Raw genomic sequence first — 17,089 nt, 5'->3', positions numbered from 1 at the left:
GAGAAGTATTTAGGAATTAGGAAGCACCTTTGCCCAGTTACATTTGGTGCCAAAAGAGGAAAAATAGCAAGCAAACAAACACATGGATTTGAAAGCATGCTGAAGAAAGAACCTTTTACCCATCAAATAAATATTACTATCAGTGCATAGTCAGTGGCTATCACTGTTGGAGGGAAAGCCTGAAATTACTCTGTGAAAACACTTCACACTCTTAAAAACAATGACATTAAGGCAGCTCAGGAATGTTTCACCCTCTAAGCAGAACAAGGTGGGGGGATGTTTTCCTTGTTTTGGGGAGAAGCAGCAGTTTCCAGAATGAACACGTCAATCTTTGCCTTTCTCCTATCTAAGGCCATTGTTTACATCTGTAAATGAACTGTGCAAATCTGCTGCTGAGAAAAAGTTTAATTAAGAACTGAATTTAATAACAGGTTCAGGCGACTTAACTGTCTTTAGAGGCATTAATTTCATATTAGAAGTAATTGACCTCTATAAGGGAACAGCACTTGACACAATGACACAGTCCTGCAGCAGGACCCAGGCTGCTGGTACTGTGCAGCGCTGAACTGGATCAACTGGGACCAGATTCCCTCCAGCAAGAGGCTTTTTAAAACCTCCAGGGACCTGGCAGGTAGGAGATGGATGGGCTCCAGCTCCATCCACAAGCAGAACATCACTCGCTTACCGTCAGTGATGTCTGCAAACAGCAAAGTTCTACTATCAACTCCCGCAGAACATGGCCTTAATTTAATCCCTGGCCCTGATGCTCTTCCTCCTGCTGTCACTCGTATCCCAGCCCTGCTCCCACAGCCTGTGTGAACAGCAGAGCCTGGCCTAGAAAGAGAGCTGCTCCTCCTTCTATCAGTTCCACTGTCAGAAGACAATCCTGCTTTCACAACCTTTCTTCCTGCTATTACTCAGGAGAAATCCACTATTCCTTCTCCTGCCACACCACCTCAGGAGCAGTGACAGGTCAAGGTGAGTGCCCCATGGTGCTGCCAAGACCACACTCACCGAGTGATCGGCTTTCCAAGCACTCTGCCATCAAAACCTCTCCTGAAAAGACCAGATCCACACGTGGTCCTTGTGGCAGGCATCCGGGGAGAAGGCAGGCGCCTTCACTGGAAGACAAACAGCCAGGGAGGGTCGCCAGGGAATATCCCAGCACAGCCCTGGGACAGGTGGGCACACCTGCCTCAAAAGGCACAGCAGAAGCAAAGGGAAGAGGTCCTGGCCATGCAGCCATCCAAATGACTGAGGGTGCAAGAGGCCACTGCCACCTCAGAGGACCCTCTGGGACATGCCACCATCCAGCAGGCACCAAAGGAGAGCTGACTCTGGGACCCATTCTCTACCTGCTGTGCACCCCAGCTGAACCACAGGCAGAGAGCCCAAGACTGTGTCAATGATGTTCTCACTGTGTTCTCATGTATTTGAACATCTCCTCTGCAAGTTACTCTGCAAGAAAAATTCCCCTATAATTTCCCCTAAGTGTCTCTAAGTTCATGGTGTGGAAGCTACCACGCACTCTGATTTTCTCACACAGCCGAAGAGTCCGCTGTGCCAGGAATAATACTTCTCCCTATTCCAAGAGGCAAAGTAGGCCTAAGAGCACTTTTAAAACAGTTGTGCCTGATTTCATCTGAAGCCATGCAGGGTGTTTATTGGCCCTCTGCTCCAACAGCTCCTGGGGCAGGCATGAGGCTCGGGAAGGGCACGGGCTGTCGGACGGAACCGCAGCACAAGGGCCAAACATGAGCAAGTCCAGGCAAGAGAGTCTAAGCAGCTACTCCTGAAACACACTCCCCAAATCAGCCCAGACTCACAAGTTCTTGGTTAGTAGACTACAGTGCACAGCCTTCAACATCCTCCTTCCATGCATGCTCACAACTGCCGAACAACAGTTAGTTGCAACTTCCCTAATGGCAGCACAGTAGAGGAATGAAACATTAAAATGGGTATTTTTAATCATAAAAACCATCCAGAGCCATCAGCCAACATCGAACAGCGTGAGCAAAGAGTACAGAGGCAGCACCTGTCCCATCCCCAGGGAGCTGCCGTGGGTGTCCAACGCTGTCACTTGACCAGAGTGCTGCTCTGGGAGGATGCTGGCAGCAGGCAGAGCACTCCAGATCCACTGGCACGCAGCTGGCAAGGCCACACGGTCCTTCCCACCGCGTGGGAGCTCGGACCAGCGGCAAGATACCCACCAAAGGTGGCGAGCAGGGCAGCCTGCGGTGGCCGTGTGCTGGTGACACTTTGTGTCACGTCTGGCCCTGTGGTGAGCCCCGAGCCCCGCACCGCGGGCACCGGCCCCGCAGAGCTGCTGCTGCCAGCGGCCTTGCGCTCGCTCCTCCCGCCCGGACGGGACGAGGCCCCCGCTCACCTTGAAGTCGCGGCTGTGCTGCGGGGTGTACTCGAGCGTCCAGAGCGCCCGCACCAGCTGCGCCAGCTGCTCCGTGACCTCGCCGGGCGCGGGCGGCGGCCCGTCGGCGGGGGGCGGCCCGCCGCGGAACTGCTCCAGCGCCAGGAACTCGGCGAAGAGCTCGGTGTTGCTGAGGCACTGCAGGATGGCGTTCATGAAGCAGGTGTTGCCGTGGTTGCGGAGCCCCGCCACGCCGGGCACGGCCTCGGAGCTGCCGGCGGGGCGCGGCGGGGGCTCGGGGCTGCGCGGCGGGCCCGGCGGGAAGCAGCTGCCCAGGCCGCCCGTGGCCTGCGGCGGGGGCAGGCGCGGGGCGAGCGCGCCGCGGGGCTCAGGCTCGCTGCTGTAGTGCGAGAGCGTGGAGAGGGTCTTCAGCACGCGGCTCATGAACCCGCCGAGCGACCGCCCGGACGGGGCTGCGGCAGGGGCGGCGGTCGGGGCCGAACCCGCGCCGCCGCCCGCCGCGCGCCCGCGGAAGAGCCGCTTGCTGAAGGAGCGCTTCTCCTTGGCGCTGCCGGCCGGCCCGGGGCCGCTCACCCGCGACATGGCGGCGCGGCGCAGCGCGCATCCCCGCCCGGCGCTCGGCCCGCTCAGCCCGCGCGGCGCTCGGCCCGGAGCTCAGCCCGGAGCTCAGCCCGGCGGCCGCCGCATCCCGCCGGGCCGAGTCGGGCCGCGGCTCCGCCGCCTCACGGCGCCGCCATGCAGCGGGCGGGGCGGGACGCGCCGCCACGTGACCGCGCCGCCACCTTGGCGACGGGCAGACGCTGCCGCAGCGCCGCCATCTTCGGTGCTGGCCCGGCGAGGGGCGGGCACGGCCGGGCCCCGCCCCGCGGCCCCGCCCCCGGGCCCGGCCCTGCTCCCGCCCCCGGCACCGCCCCCGCGGGCCCCGCGCGCCGCACCGGGGGCTCTGCTCCCGCCGCCGGGCCCGCCCCGCTCGGGCCCGTTACTCCGCGCTCCCCGCGCAGCCCCCGCCGCCGCCGTGGGGCGGCGCTGCGCGGCCGCGGAGCGGGGCGGGCGGGCCGGGGCGGGCCGGGGCGGGCCGGGGCGGGGCGGTGGCGGGGGTAGGTACCGGGGCGGCCGCCCGCCGCCCCATCGGCAGCGGCGCCGGGACTGGGAGCGGAGCATGGCGCCGCCGGGCCCGGAGGGCGGCCGAGGTGAGGCGCGGCGAGCGCGATCCTCGCCGGGACCGCGGCTCCGGGGATCACACACCGGGAACGGGGTGGGATGGCGGGTGACGGCTCCGCGGGGCCGGGCGGGACAGGAGCGGGCGGTCGCGGGGCACCGGGCGGTCGCGGGGCACCGGGCGGTCGCGGGGCACCGGGCGGTGGGCGGGCGAGCTCCCCCAGCCGCCCCCTCAGCGCCCGGTTCGCCCGCAGCGGCCGCCACGGCTCCCGGTAAGAAGATCACGGCGCGGCTGAAGCGGACGCTGCCGGTGCGGGGCCCGCAGGCGCCCACGCTGAGCGAGCTGATGCGCTGGTACTGCCTCAACACCAACACGCACGGCTGCCGCCGCATCGTGGTGTCCCGCGGCCGCCTGCGCCGCCTGCTCTGGATCCTGCTGACCCTCAGCGCCGTGGGGCTCATCCTCTGGCAGTGCGCCGAGCTCCTCATGAACTACTACAGCGCCTCGGTCTCCGTCACCGTCCAGTTCCAGAAGCTGCCGTTCCCCGCCGTCACCATCTGCAACATCAACCCCTACAAGTAAGGCCCGGGGCTGGGAGGAGGCCGGGAGGGCAGCACGGCACCGCACTCCTTCCCGAGCTCGTCCCGGTGCTGCTTGTCAGCGCTTTCCCAAGTGTGGGTTTACCTGTGCGGCACCTGGTGTGCCGCATCCCCTTCTGTGCCGTGTGCCTTTCACTGCTCCCCGCTCGCCTCGGCTCGCTTCACGCTGCTTTCTGCTCCAGACAGTCCCTGACAGCTCTTTGGCTCTTCACATTCCCTTCTTTTCAGGATTACAAACAGCGTCATCCCCTGAAGAACAGAAAGGGGACATTTGTCACTCCTCTCTTGCTTCTTTCTTTCCTTATGGGAGATTTTTATATGATCTATCAACAATACTTTTTCTCTTGTCAAATCATGCTTTACATTGCTGTCTGTTCTGCTGCCAGATTCCCACCCCGGGTCCCCACGGGGATCCTGCTCTTTGATGACTCTTCACAGATAAAGTCTTATTTCAACATACCCTGTCTCCTCAGACTTCCTAACATACGGAGCTTGAGAGTTTTGGGAGAATTTTCTCTGTAGCTCGGTCTGCTCTGCTTGTTGTGGTCCTTGCTCTGAGATCTCCATGGATATAACTGTGTCTGCCCTCACTGATGTGAGAAACTGCTGTGAGACCTCCACGGGGAATTCTGTCCCCAGCCCTGGCAACCACAGTGCAGCAGGCAGAGCACTGCAGCTGGGCACTGAGGTGGGATGGGACGTCACTGTCACGTTGTCTTCCACGCAGGTACAGTGCCATGAAAGAATATTTATCTGAGTTGGACAAAGAGACAAAAAAGGCTTTGGAAACTTTCTATGGATTTTCTGAGGGCAAGTCCAAGGTGCGCCGGTCAGTGGATGACTGGAACAGCACAGGAAGCGACTTCTTCCAGCAGATCCCTCTGCTGAAGGTCGAGGACTTCCCCAGGACAGCGACTGACCTGCACAGTGGGCAGAAGAGGAAAATAGAGGGAAGTGTCTTTCACAAGGACTCGTCCATCGTGAACTCGGGTGATTCCAATGACATCATTGGCTTTCAGCTGGTGAGTGTCACTGTGCCCTGGCCAGCAGGTTCCCCGTGGGGCAGCAAAGGGCTGTGCTGGGGTCAGTGTCCCTCTGGCAGGTTTTATTGCCTGCTCAGGTGGCTTTGTGGTACACAGTGGTGAAGAGCACCCTGTCTGCTCTTCTGCCTAAGCCTCCGTGGCTGCAGCAGAGTCACCTCCTGCTCTCTGGAAGAGAAGTACCTTCCTGAAGTCTTCCCAAATAGAATTAGTGTCATCTGTGACCTTTTTTGGTCCTGAAATATTTGGTCATATCATTTAGCCCTGCATAAAAGGTCTTTGATGTCCACTGTAACTTCATACATGATTATTTCTGTGGAAGAGAAAAACTATTGGATGTATCTTGTACAATCTTTAATTTACACCTCCCTTGTAGAATCCATGATTTCAGTCCATCTGAAATGTTTTCTCACCTTTGTGCTTGTCAGTGTGACGCGAACAACAGCAGTGAGTGTGCCCTGTACACGTTCAGTTCGGGTGTTAATGCTATCCAGGAGTGGTACAAGCTGCACTACATGAACATCATGGCACAAATTCCCCTGGAGACTAAGGAAAAATTGAGTTATTCTGCTGAAGACCTTATACTGACATGTTTCTTTGATGGCCTATCTTGTGACAAAAGGTCAGTGCACAGAAAATTCCTGCCATCTTAACAGTTTATTTCCAAGTCCATAATATATAGGAATGGAATATTTGGTATTTGCTGAATTCCAGCAGGAGCCACTGCTAGTTCTGTGAATCTGCCTCCCCTATGCCATTAACCCCCATTCCCACATTAAAACTTCCTCAAGTTGCCATCTCCTGATATATTAAACTAGATCATACTGCCATGTAGTTTCAAATTACTCAGAAAGAGACCCACATATTTCAGCAAAATAAACTTCTTGAAAAGAAATAATAAACCCCCCATGCAGCCCTGGTCTGTCTCTCTCAAAACCAATGCCCAAATGTGCTGCCTTTCTCCCACAGACAGAACTACAGGGACTAATGTCATGATACTCCATTTCTTCCAGGCACTTCACTCGTTTCCATCACCCCCTCCACGGGAACTGCTACACCTTCAACAGTGGCGAGAACGGGACCATCCTGAGCACGTCCACGGGTGGCAGCGAGTACGGTGAGTGGGGCACTTGGCACACAGGGGCTGTTCCAGGGCACTTTGCACACGTGTGGTGTTCCAGGGCGGTTTGCAGAGGAACTGTTTGATAACAAGTGGTTCAGCAAACTGGATCCTGCTGGAGCGTGAGCGATGTGTTGGCTGTAGATGTACAGGCTGATTGGGGAAATGCCTGTTTGAACTAGTGCAAACTCTTGCCTGAGAATACAGATAATATCATTGCATCACTAATGTTTTCCAGCTGAAATTACTGCTGCCCAGTTATATAACTTTTTAAAGTGAGTTCCAGCCACGTTCTCAACAGATGTAATTTGTTTGTTGTACTCGGTACCACCAAAGGATGTTACTGGCTGCAGGTGTCTGGGTCTGGCTGGGCCGAGGCTGTGCTTGGCTGTTACAGTTCTGCTTAAGGCCAGATAACATGAAATAAAGCGTGCTGCCCTCCCTGACCAGAAACGTGGCTCTGGCTCCTGGTGTAACTTCCTGCCTCGTCTCTGTGGTTCAGGGTTGCAGGTTGTTCTGTACATCGACGAAGCAGACTACAACCCCTTCCTGGTGACATCCACGGGAGCCAAGATCATCGTCCACGACCAAAACGAGTATCCCTTCATTGAAGACATTGGCACGGAAATTGAAACTGCAGCGGCCACCTCCATAGGGATGCACTTTGTGAGTGGCAACAATCTCCTTTGGGGGCGCCCCTTTGCCTTGGTACTGCTGTAAATAGGAACTGATGAGGTGATTTCAGAGAGCCAGCAGCTCGAAGGCCTTCAAATACCTCCCACTCAGCAGCTGAAGTGCCCTGAGGGAAATCCTGTGATAGCACTTTTCTGAACAAAAGAGGCCTTGGGAAAATCAGGTCTTTATAAACCAAACCAGCTTGGGATATTGTTTGTTCTCCCTTTTCTTCCACCCCTTGGCTTTCCAGGGGATTTTTGGTTTTGTTTTCACAGCAAAATCCACAACCACAAGAATGTGTTGCCAAGTGCCTCATTTGGCTTTAGCAATGAGCAGGGAGTTTCATCCCGCGAGGGTCCCTGGGCTGGAGCTGTGGGTTCCTGCACTGGGGTCAGGTCCTTAGGGATGGTGGCAGCACAACCCCTTGAGCTGTTTGTGAATGTGAGCCTCATTTTGCTGGTTTTCTTTCTATCCCAGCAGTAAAAACACCCTCGTGGGCAGCGGCTGTGCTTTTGTCAGCTGTGAGCAAATGCAAGGAGAGCTGCAGCTCCTGCTTTCCCCATTTAGTGTAGTTCAGAGGAGGCATTTGGCCCAAGGGGGTTCAGCACAGCAGCGAAAGCTGTGCCAGGTCCTCTTTCATCTGGATGGGCTGTTAAGTGAGCACTTCAGCTCTGCTTTTCTTCCTGGTGGTTTGGTGGGAGTATCAGCCATCCTCCTTATCTGGGTGTGCCGAATCGTGGTAGACCCTGCATTAGAAAAGACATTAAAAGAGGGCTGATGGTTTACAAAATGCAAATAGTTAACTGTCTTCCAGTTGTCTGGAAAACTGTGGCATCAACTCTTTGGTCAATCATGATTGAGAGGTTTGGGAACCAGGATGGTGTGAGGACACAAAGTCTCACAAGACTGTTTTCTCTGTCACCATCACACAGTACAGTCTCGGAAGGCAGAGTCTCAATATTTAATGTAATATGTTCTTAGCACAATAGGTTTGGACTGTTGCTGTAGTATAAGAAACAAGATTGGGCACATCTTAGTGTCTGTATATAAAAGATTTGGCATGAGGAAGGGATCAATTGCATTCTAATGAGGCAACCGAAATAGAAGCTGGACACAATTTCTGGTCTCAGAACAAAAGCTGGGGATCACTGTCCTGCTGGGAAAGGACAGCTCCAGAGAGCCTGCTGAGTGGAGAGGGGTCAGGACTGTCAGGACAGGGCTGCAGCACCGAGGTGCCAGATCAATCCCTGTGCCCATGTGCAAGGTCACAAAGGAGGACACAGCAGCTGTGTCCTGCATCAGCTGCTTGCTGGGCTCTGAACACAGCATCAGGGTCTGGTTATTGCTCATGGGTTTCTGCTGGGTACTAGGACTGCCCCCCACCTCCAAAAATATTCCAAGATGTTTGGAAAGCAAACAAAGCATTGCTTGGTCAGAGTTACAGTGCTTTAGTTAAATATTTAGTTTGGAAATTATTTCAGTACCTGAAGGAACAAGTAAGCTTTTGTAGGAGCATAAGCCACAACAAAATAATTCTACACAAAGGATCGATCATCTCTTGGAAGCCCCAGGAGCAGACTGAGGCAGTGTCTTGGCACTACCTTGTATGTGGAATTTAAAAGCAGGTTTCAGTCAGTTTTCAGAAGTAATGCATCTCTAATACAGAAATCCCATCTTTCCCTCCAAAGAGAGATTTGAGCATCTCTAAAAGCACCGACCGACCCAGAGCCTTCTCTTGCTGTAGACAAAGTGGTGAGGTATACTTCTATCATGTGTGGCCTCAGGAGCTGCATTCAGTGCCTTAGGGGTGATGAGCCTTTCTCAGGTTCCTGCTAAATTGATCCTTTGTACAGAACTTTTTAATTCTAATTTTAAACTCTGTAGAGAAAGGTGAATAGATTCTTAAATGGATGTTTCTTGTGGTTTCAGGCCACTCTATTGTATTGGATAATTACTGCAGAAAGATAGCAGGGGCTGAGGGAGGTAAGGCAGTCTGCAGGAAGTGGGCCATGGAGCTGCAATCAGATTTCGGGAATTTGAGGGCTCCCAGCCCTGGTTTCACAGAGCTTGCAGGCACAGACTTGGCATATCAGAGCTCTTTGCTCTGGGCAGAGATTGCAGAACAGGAAAAGTCATTAGCATTTGAGAGGAAGGGTCAAAGCAGCACCTGGAAAAAGGTTTGAGGGAGACACAAACATTTGATTTAGAGTGGATTGAGAGAGGTGCTGTTGAGCACTAGTGGAGCCTCAAGTGCTGTTTACCCACGGCACAGGAGCAGCCAGTGCAACAACAGCTCGGGCAGGTGGGGATCCTCGCAGAAAATAACCCAAAAACCCCATCCAACAACCTCCTCAGAACACAAACATCCAGAGTAAACATGCACAGCCTCTAAGACTAGGAGAAAACATTTTTCAATGCATATGGATTACTCTGCATTGAAAAATCCTCACTGCTGTGATCATACCACCTTGCATTCCTGCAGAAGGTTTCCGGGAAGACGGCAGGGAATCCCGCCAGAGCAGTTTTTTGGGAAACGGATATTAGAAACAAAAAACCCTTGTGTTGACAAGGGATCGACAAATCATTTTAGGTAGCAAAAGGTAAACATTCTATTCAAAGCTGCCTTATCACTTACCGTTTCAGAGTTGGGATAAAGCGTCACTGAATCCTTTTGTTTCTCTGTGAACTCCAAAAAAACAAGTTTTGTTCTTTTGTTTCTCAGACTCAGTCTCGCAAGCTGAGCAAACCCTACAGTGACTGCACAGAGACAGGAGATGACATACCTGTGGAAAATCTCTATAACAAGAGCTACTCACTCCAGGTAAAGCCATTACATTTGGGTTTATCAGTTGCTTGAAAACTACCTGCATTAAAAAGCTTTATAACAGTCTGTGGTTCAGGACCTGAGAGTGGGAACAGTCTGAGCACAGGGTTATTGCTTTCACCACTGATGAAAAATGCAGTGGCACTTCTTAAAATCCAACTTTTATTCCTAAGTGGTTGCTGTTTGAAGTTCCCTCAGGCACCGTGTTAGATAAAGAGAGAACATGAGCTCATTAGGCAATTTCCAAGCAATGAGACTGGAAAATATTGGCCAAGTAAAGGTTGCAGCTTAGTAACCCTTGAAGCCAGAAATTGTGACCTTTAGGACTCCAAGAATAACAGAAACCATCTAATCAGTATCCAGATAGCAGGATGTTTGTTTACAGAGTAAGTTTCCACTAATTTTGCATGGTTTATGTAATTGGGTCCTCTTGGAGAGTGTCAGTTGTTCTGGCACTCTCCACTTGAAGAATTGTACTTACATTACCTGCTGCAAAGCCCAGGTCTAGGCTGAATTTGTGTTTTATGGGGAATATGAAATCTGCTGTGGTGTAGTGCCAGGTAGAATCACCCAGACATTATCTCAGGTTTTTATTAACAGTACTTCACTGAAACTCAGTGCTCAGGAGGGCTGGGACTTGGACCAGAAGGCTTGACAGGGATTTGAAAGAGAAGTTCTGTTTCTGCATGTCCCAGTGTTTTAGCACAAACCACAGCTCTGCTGCCTTGTTAATCCTCCCAGCTTCACCTCTCCCAGTAGGACCAGCAGGGTTTGGTGGAAGCTGTGAAGTTTGCTGCTGTGAGTCACTTCCCACACCTAGTTAGTGATTCATGGGCCATGTGCCATGGCAGGCCTAAAACCCTCTCCTTGACTCTGTAAAGAGCAACTGCAACACTAAAGCTTTTGGTGGCTGTAGGGGAAGTGGGGGCATTCACAGAACCCCCATACATGTAATCCTCTGAGAAGATAATATCCTTATTTTTTGCACTGGAGTCTCAACCCTGCACCGTACTTTCTGTCTGTGTTTGTATTCACTCACAGCAGAGCCTGACAGCCCAGGGAAACGCTTCCTCTCCCGCTGCTGTTGTGATAAGCAGGATGCTTTTGGGTGCACAGGAGCCTGGTGCTGCCTCTTAGCCCCCAGCTCTGTTTTTTCTCCCCAGATCTGCCTGCACTCCTGCTTCCAGAAGGCCATGGTGGACTCGTGTGGCTGTGCCCAGTACGCACAGCCCTTACCTGCTGGGGCCGAGTACTGCAACTACAAGAAGAACCCTAACTGGAGTTAGTATTGAAACACCTCTGGCACTGCACATGCCTCAGTCCTGTCCCCTGCAGCACCAACCCATCACACTGCCCCTGCACCCCAGTGTCCCTGTCACACAGCCCCTGCACCCCAGTGTCCCTGTCACACTGTCCCTGCACCCCCAGTGTCCCTGTCACACTGCCCCTGCACCCCCGGTGTCCCTGTCACACAGCCCCTGCACCCCAGTGTCCCTGTCACACTGCCCCTGCACCCCAGTGTCCCTGTCACACAGCCCCTGCACCCACTGTGTCCCTGTCACACTGTCCCTGTAGCCTGCACCCCAGTGTCCCTGTCACACTGTCCCTGCACCCCCAGTGTCTCTGTTACACTGCCCCTGCACCCCAGTGTCCCTGTCACACAGCCCCTGCACCCACTGTGTCCCTGTCACACTGTCCCTGTAGCCTGCACCCCAGTGTCCCTGTCACACTGCCCCTGCACCCCAGTGTCCCTGTCACAGCTGCTGCACACCCAGCATGCTGAGATGAGGCAAATCTGCCTTAACCCACTTAAGCCCCCACACCCAGAGCCAGAAGTGCCTCCCTTGCTCACCCTGACTGGTTTGTGAAACTTCCCCTGATGGCTTGTCACCTGTGCCCACCACAGAACAGTCGAGTGGAGGGCTTGACCAGGTGTGGCAGTTTTCATGCCTATATCAAGTGACAGCCACTTCTCAAGAGTCTTTTGCAATATTTATAGGGTAAATCTTTTTATCCCCACCATGTAGGCGATGGCCACAAAGGCCACCTATGCCCCAGATGTCCCACTCCAGCCCAGTTAGCAGGTTTTCTTTCTGGCTTCTCACACACATCCTGCTCCTCCCCTGCAGTGTACTGCTACTACAGACTGCACGAAAAGTTTGTGAAGGAGCAGCTGGGCTGCCAGCAGATCTGCAAAGATGCCTGCAGGTGAGTCCTTGCCACAGCCAGAGGTAAGGTGTGTGTGGGAGTCGGAGCTCACAAGTGACATCCTGCTTCTCTCTGCAGCTTCAAGGAGTGGGCGCTCACCACCAGCATTGCTCAGTGGCCGTCCATCGTGTCAGAGGTCAGTCCCCAGTGACATTCCACCAGAACGGCAGCCTAGCAGAGGGCATTGGGTAATCTGAGGCTCAGCAAAAAAGCAGGAGGCCCTGGGGTAGTCAGTAGCTTTCAGTGATGCTGCTCCCAGAGAACAGTGTGAAGTTTCCAGCTTAGGCCTTCCCCTCCAGCAGTTCACCCTTAAACTGAAATTTGTCCTGGGAGGTCCCCTTGGGCTCAGCTGGCCTGTCACACACTCAGTTCTGGTACCCATACTAGCCCAGGGAAGTGTGGAGCATAAGTCCCTTCCCAAGGGTCTCTGCACAAGAACCTGCAGCTAGAGTAGCATTTTCTGTCTGTTCTCCAGGACTGGATGCTCCGAGTTCTCTCTTGGGACAAAGGGCAAAAACTCAACAAGAAGCTGAACAAGTAAGTCCCCCTGTGTGTTCCTGCCTTGCACCTCCAGCTCTGATACGATCTCGGCAGCCCTAATGATGGCAATTGGGGAAAAAGCTCCCTTGGAGCAGCCCAGCCCTACTGGTCCAACTGGTTATTTGCATAGTTTTTCAGTATGTTTCATGTTATTGTTTTACTAAACCCTCTGCCTGCCTCCCACTTCCCCAGGACAGACCTTGCCAACCTCATGGTGTTCTACAAGGACCTGAATGAGAGATTCATTTCGGAGAATCCTGCCAACACGGTGAGTGAGCACGCTGGTCCCTACTCCCAGGAGATGAAGCACTTCCTCCCACGCAGGCTGGAGCTTTCACCTGCCCAGGGGAGCAATCCCACACGGGCAGGGGCAGGAAGCTGATCTCAGATATGCTCCTCTGGGCCGGTCCTGCCCTTTCCAGCCCTTATCTCAGGCCAGTCTCTGCCTGTCCAGCCCCGAGCCCTGTGCAGGGGCAGCCTGCAGGCTGCCCACAGCAAGCTCAGCTCCAAGGCCCTTCTGAAGCAGGGCCAGAGAGAGCAACAGCAGAGACGGGCCCGCTGCATTTGGGAGTGCTGAGCGAGCCCCGGCTGGGTCTCCCCGCCTGCTGCAGCGGCGCCGTGGCCCGTGCGCATTGCAGACCCTAACCTCGTGCTCTCTGCTCTTCCAGCTCGTCATTCTTCTGTCCAACTTCGGGGGCCAGCTGGGGCTGTGGATGAGCTGCTCGGTCGTGTGCGTCATCGAGATCGTGGAGGTGTTCTTCATCGACTCGCTGTCCATCGTCATGCGGCGCCAGTGGCAGAAGGCAAAGAAGTGGTGGAACGGCCGCCAGCGGCGCAGCTCGGGCAAGGCCCCGCAGGCCAGCGACGTGGAGAGGCAGGGCCACGACAACCCCGTGTGCATCGACGAGGACCTGCCCACCTTCACCACCGCCCTGCGCCTGCCGCTGCCCCAGGACAGCCCCCTGCCCAGGACACCCCCCCCCAACTACAGCACTTTGCGGCTGGAGACGGCCTTCGCGGAGCAGCTGCCCGACACGCTGGAGCTCGGCCAGCACTGACACTTGTCACCCAGCCAGCCACGTGCCCAGAGAGGTGCGTGCTGGACCCACGTGTCTGGTGGGAAAGGCACAGATCCAGACAAGCACTGAAGGGCTGTCAGGTCAGACCCTTACTCAGGGATTGAACTGGCAGTCAAAGCTGCCCTGAGCAAAGCTCAGACACAAAAGCCAAGGGCTCAGAGACAGTAGGAGCTTCAAGCAGCATCAATTCTCGAGTTAATGATGGCAGGAGATGGCTGGAGCAGGATGTGGTACTAAGCTGGGATGCCTCACCAGGCAAAGGCACGCATTAGCCACCAGCTGCACACACCCCATTGCATGTGGGCAGGAATTGCTCCACAGCAGCAGATTGATGCCACATTAACACTAATTACTCTGCTGTGTGGCTGGACTTCTGGGAAAAACCCCAGGCTGTCAGGAATCCAGGATGGCATTTGGAGGAAGGGCATGACAGGGGCTTGGGTGAAGCACAAAAGACCATAACAGGAAAGCTCTCACTTGAATTTTCATTAGAAACTTGATTCCAATGGTGGCCTGAGGAGCTCTTTCTTGTGAGATGAAAAGCCAGGACAACCAGAAATGTGCTTGTAGAGCAAGTTACTACACAGCTGGGGTAGGAAAGCTGGAGTCATCCCCAAAGAATCATCTGAAAGGGCATGAAATCCAATTTGGAGCACAGTAATGAAGTGCATCCTCTGCAAGCTTGTTCCATTCCACATCACTCAGGCAGCCCTTAAACATAACTTCTAAGGAGCTCATTAAATGACTTCCCAGAAGCCTCACAGGGAGTTAGCTGGCTGCTCTCTTCCTGCTCAACACCAGGCAAGGACTTCCTCCTGCAGCCACCCACTTCCCCACCTGCCTGCCCTGGAGCTGGCAACGCCTGGAGGATGTCTCGCCCCATCTGTACCTCATCCACCTTGCCCTCACCTGCTCCTGTCCTCAGAGTGGTGTCAGCACCCACGTTTTAGCTGCTGTGCTGCTGCCCCGTGGGCCAGGGGCTGCTGCCTGTGCCATGAGTGCTCCTGGGGAGCTGGGGCACGTGGCCACGCTGGCAGCGCCTTCCCCACGCTCCCCAGCCTGCACCCAGCTCCCTCCTGCCACAGCCCTCCCTCCTGCCCTCAGCACCCTGGGGAGATGGTGAGCAGAGCCCACTCCATCCACGCTGGCTGTTGGGGTCTGTAGAGCCAGAGCGATGCAGAGCGTATGAGGGGTGTCTGAGTGGAAGAGCCTCTCCTTTCCTTTCTCTGTGAGCTTGTTTTATAGAGGACAGTGAGAATCCAGAAAGGTTCTTTAATGTGCAATAAAACCTATTTTAACTGAATTATTTAAATAGTTGATAAACTGAAAAAATAAAGATATATTTTTGAATAACTGCTTTGCCCTTTTTTGTTTTAAAATCACCACTATATGAGTTAGTTCCCTGCAGGCATCCTGAGAGCTGGGGGGATTTGTCTCTGTCTGCCCAGGGCTGTAGTTCTCAGCAGCGCCAAGCCTCCCAGCCAGGTACCCCAGGCCTCCCAGCAGAGATGGAGCAGGGGGTTCTGTGGGACCCAGCTCAGGAGGAGGCAGGAGGAACATGGGGTGCAAGAAGAAACAGTGAAAAGGCCTTTCAGAAAGCAATGTTAACCAGCAAGGGACCAAAGCCACTGGAATTTCAGGTGTCCCCAGCCCTCTCGGCACCTGAGAGGTGCCCTGAGCAAGCCATGGCTCATCCCCATCACCTCTCACAGCATCAAACACTCATCATGATAGTCCTGCCCCATGGGCAGCTGTGGCAGGACAGACCCAGAGCAGAACTGAGCAGCCTAAGGAGCCCCAGCTCCCCTTGGTGTTACAGGCATCAGCTGTCCCCACTACAGCAGGGACAGGAGTAAAAGCAAAGTCCAGAGCTAAGGAACACCTCACCACAAATTCCTTCCTTGCCAGCTCGGTGATGCTGGCACAGGAGCTGGTTTGGATCCATGACACCTGAGTGAGGACCTGCCCTCCAATGCAGAGGGGTCAGCTGCCCCCAGCTCCCACAGAGCACGGCCTGCAGGGAACACTGTGGGTCACTTCCCAGGGAAAGCAAGCAAACATCACAAAGTGGGTCATGCCACAGTTCTTCCACCCCACATCTGTACCTGTGTGTGCAGCAGCACCTTAGAGACCACAGCTCTCCACAGGGCTTGCTCACATCTGCTGCAGGCAGTGCTAAGGAGAGACTGCCCAAGCTCAGTTTGACCCTGGTACTGTTCCTTCCCCACTGCTGAGCTGCTCCTGGGCTTTGTCTCTCTCCCCCAGAAGGCTGCTCAAACACCCCTGCCTACCCCCAGCAGCCCCCCAGCTCTCAGAGCTGGGTTAAATCAGTGAGTGCTGGTCATGCAATCAGCCCCCTGACAGGAGGCAACCCCCCACACCTGGCTCTGGGGCTGGGGAAGGCACTGGAAGCTGGTACAGATTGGGATGGGTCAGGGGTTTGTGGTTCTAAGGCCTCCCCAGAGCAAAACAAAACCTTGGAAAATAAACAGAATGGTGCCAACCCTGCACAAAATCTAGTGTAGGGACTGGTCAGACTATATCAAGAACTGCAGTTCCACAAAGGGGAATGCCCTTTGATGGAGAACAAGGCTGCTAACCTGCAGTGGTCCAGCAGCAGAAATGTCAGGGCTCTCCCTCTGAAAACCCAGGATATGTGTCCTGAGGGGCACTTTCTGGGGAGAACACTTGCTTTAAATTCTTTGGAAGAGCACAGGTGTCCCGCAGGTGCTGTTTGCAGTTACTCTTGAGGCAGGTGCAACACCTTTTCTCCATTTATGAATAATCCTCAGAAGGCAGAGAACCACAGAGCTACAGAAATTGTTTACTTCATTGTGAGTTAAACACTGAACTGTGCTGAACTCCTCAAACACAGGAAACCACCGGGGACGGTCTGAGAATCAGGACTGGCACACGCTAAACATCATAAACCCAAAGTGTCTGAGAAACTCAGCTCGGAGTTTATGGGAACAACAGGCTGTAAAATCCAGAGTTCAGCAACATGCTCGGTCCCACTGCGCTGGCTCCAGGGTGAGGTGGGGAGCCCGGTGAACTGGGACGATGCTCCCAGGAGGGGAGCCAGCCCCACATCCCCACATCCCCACAGCCCCACATCCCCACAGCCCCACAGCCCCACAGCCCCACAGCCAGGGCTGCAGGGAGCAGCTGCAGTGCCCCAAAACACAGTGAAGGTGCAGGCAGCATCGCAGGCACTGCCTTGGCAAGGGCCAGGCTGGGGAGAGGTGTCGAAACAAAGCTGCGGCAGCAGGTGCTGGTGACTCACGGGAAAGGCTGCCAGAACACCGGGACCGGCCCTTCGAGGAGAGGAGGCACAGCAGGAGAACCTCGCTCTGCTCTGCTCTGCTCTGCTCTGCTCTGCTCTGCTCCTCCACAGCTCCCGCAGCAGCCACTGCCAGAGGTGATGGAGGAGCTGTGGGGCGACAGTGGCTGAGGAGGAGG

General features: G+C 54.6%; 2 protein-coding genes and 1 long non-coding RNA gene across 4 annotated transcripts in view; 1 reads left to right on the top strand and 2 right to left on the bottom strand.

The window, feature by feature from the left end:
* USP31 (ubiquitin specific peptidase 31) overlaps positions 1 to 3,001 on the bottom strand; it is a 28,636-nt gene extending 25,635 nt beyond the window's left edge. Inside the window, exon 1 of the mRNA XM_023937044.2 lies at positions 2,387 to 3,001. Coding sequence (XP_023792812.2) covers positions 2,387 to 2,968 — 582 coding nt within the window. The 5' untranslated portion in view covers positions 2,969 to 3,001. The remainder of the gene's footprint in view (positions 1 to 2,386) is intronic.
* SCNN1G (sodium channel epithelial 1 subunit gamma) lies at positions 2,305 to 14,983 on the top strand. Of its 2 annotated transcripts, none has more exons than XM_086854848.1 (13): positions 2,305 to 2,584; positions 3,799 to 4,123; positions 4,872 to 5,166; positions 5,613 to 5,806; positions 6,198 to 6,301; positions 6,807 to 6,970; positions 9,702 to 9,800; positions 10,967 to 11,084; positions 11,933 to 12,011; positions 12,090 to 12,147; positions 12,487 to 12,548; positions 12,744 to 12,819; positions 13,220 to 14,983. In XM_086854848.1, exons 2-13 carry the CDS (start codon positions 3,891 to 3,893, stop codon positions 13,607 to 13,609), a joined length of 1,872 nt encoding a protein of 623 aa, XP_086710974.1. In that variant the 5' UTR covers positions 2,305 to 2,584; positions 3,799 to 3,890; the 3' UTR covers positions 13,610 to 14,983. The 2 variants fall into 2 exon arrangements, with proteins under 2 accessions (XP_086710974.1, XP_086710973.1); XM_086854847.1 differs by lacking the exon at positions 2,305 to 2,584 and adding an exon at positions 3,486 to 3,576.
* On the bottom strand, positions 11,610 to 15,935 carry LOC147650096 (uncharacterized). The gene is made up of 2 exons (XR_015277439.1): positions 15,736 to 15,935; positions 11,610 to 15,644 (listed from the first exon to the last, which is right to left on the bottom strand). It is a non-coding gene; the product is annotated as an uncharacterized LOC147650096 (long non-coding RNA).
* Between the last annotated feature and the right edge of the window lie 1,154 nt (positions 15,936 to 17,089).

Source organism: Cyanistes caeruleus, chromosome 17 (assembly GCF_971803275.1).
Source record: "Cyanistes caeruleus chromosome 17, bCyaCae1.hap1.1, whole genome shotgun sequence".
NCBI classification, from domain to species: Eukaryota; Metazoa; Chordata; class Aves; order Passeriformes; family Paridae; genus Cyanistes; species Cyanistes caeruleus.
Note: the sequence above shows the minus strand (reverse complement) of the source record. Positions and strands in the feature narration are given on the sequence as shown.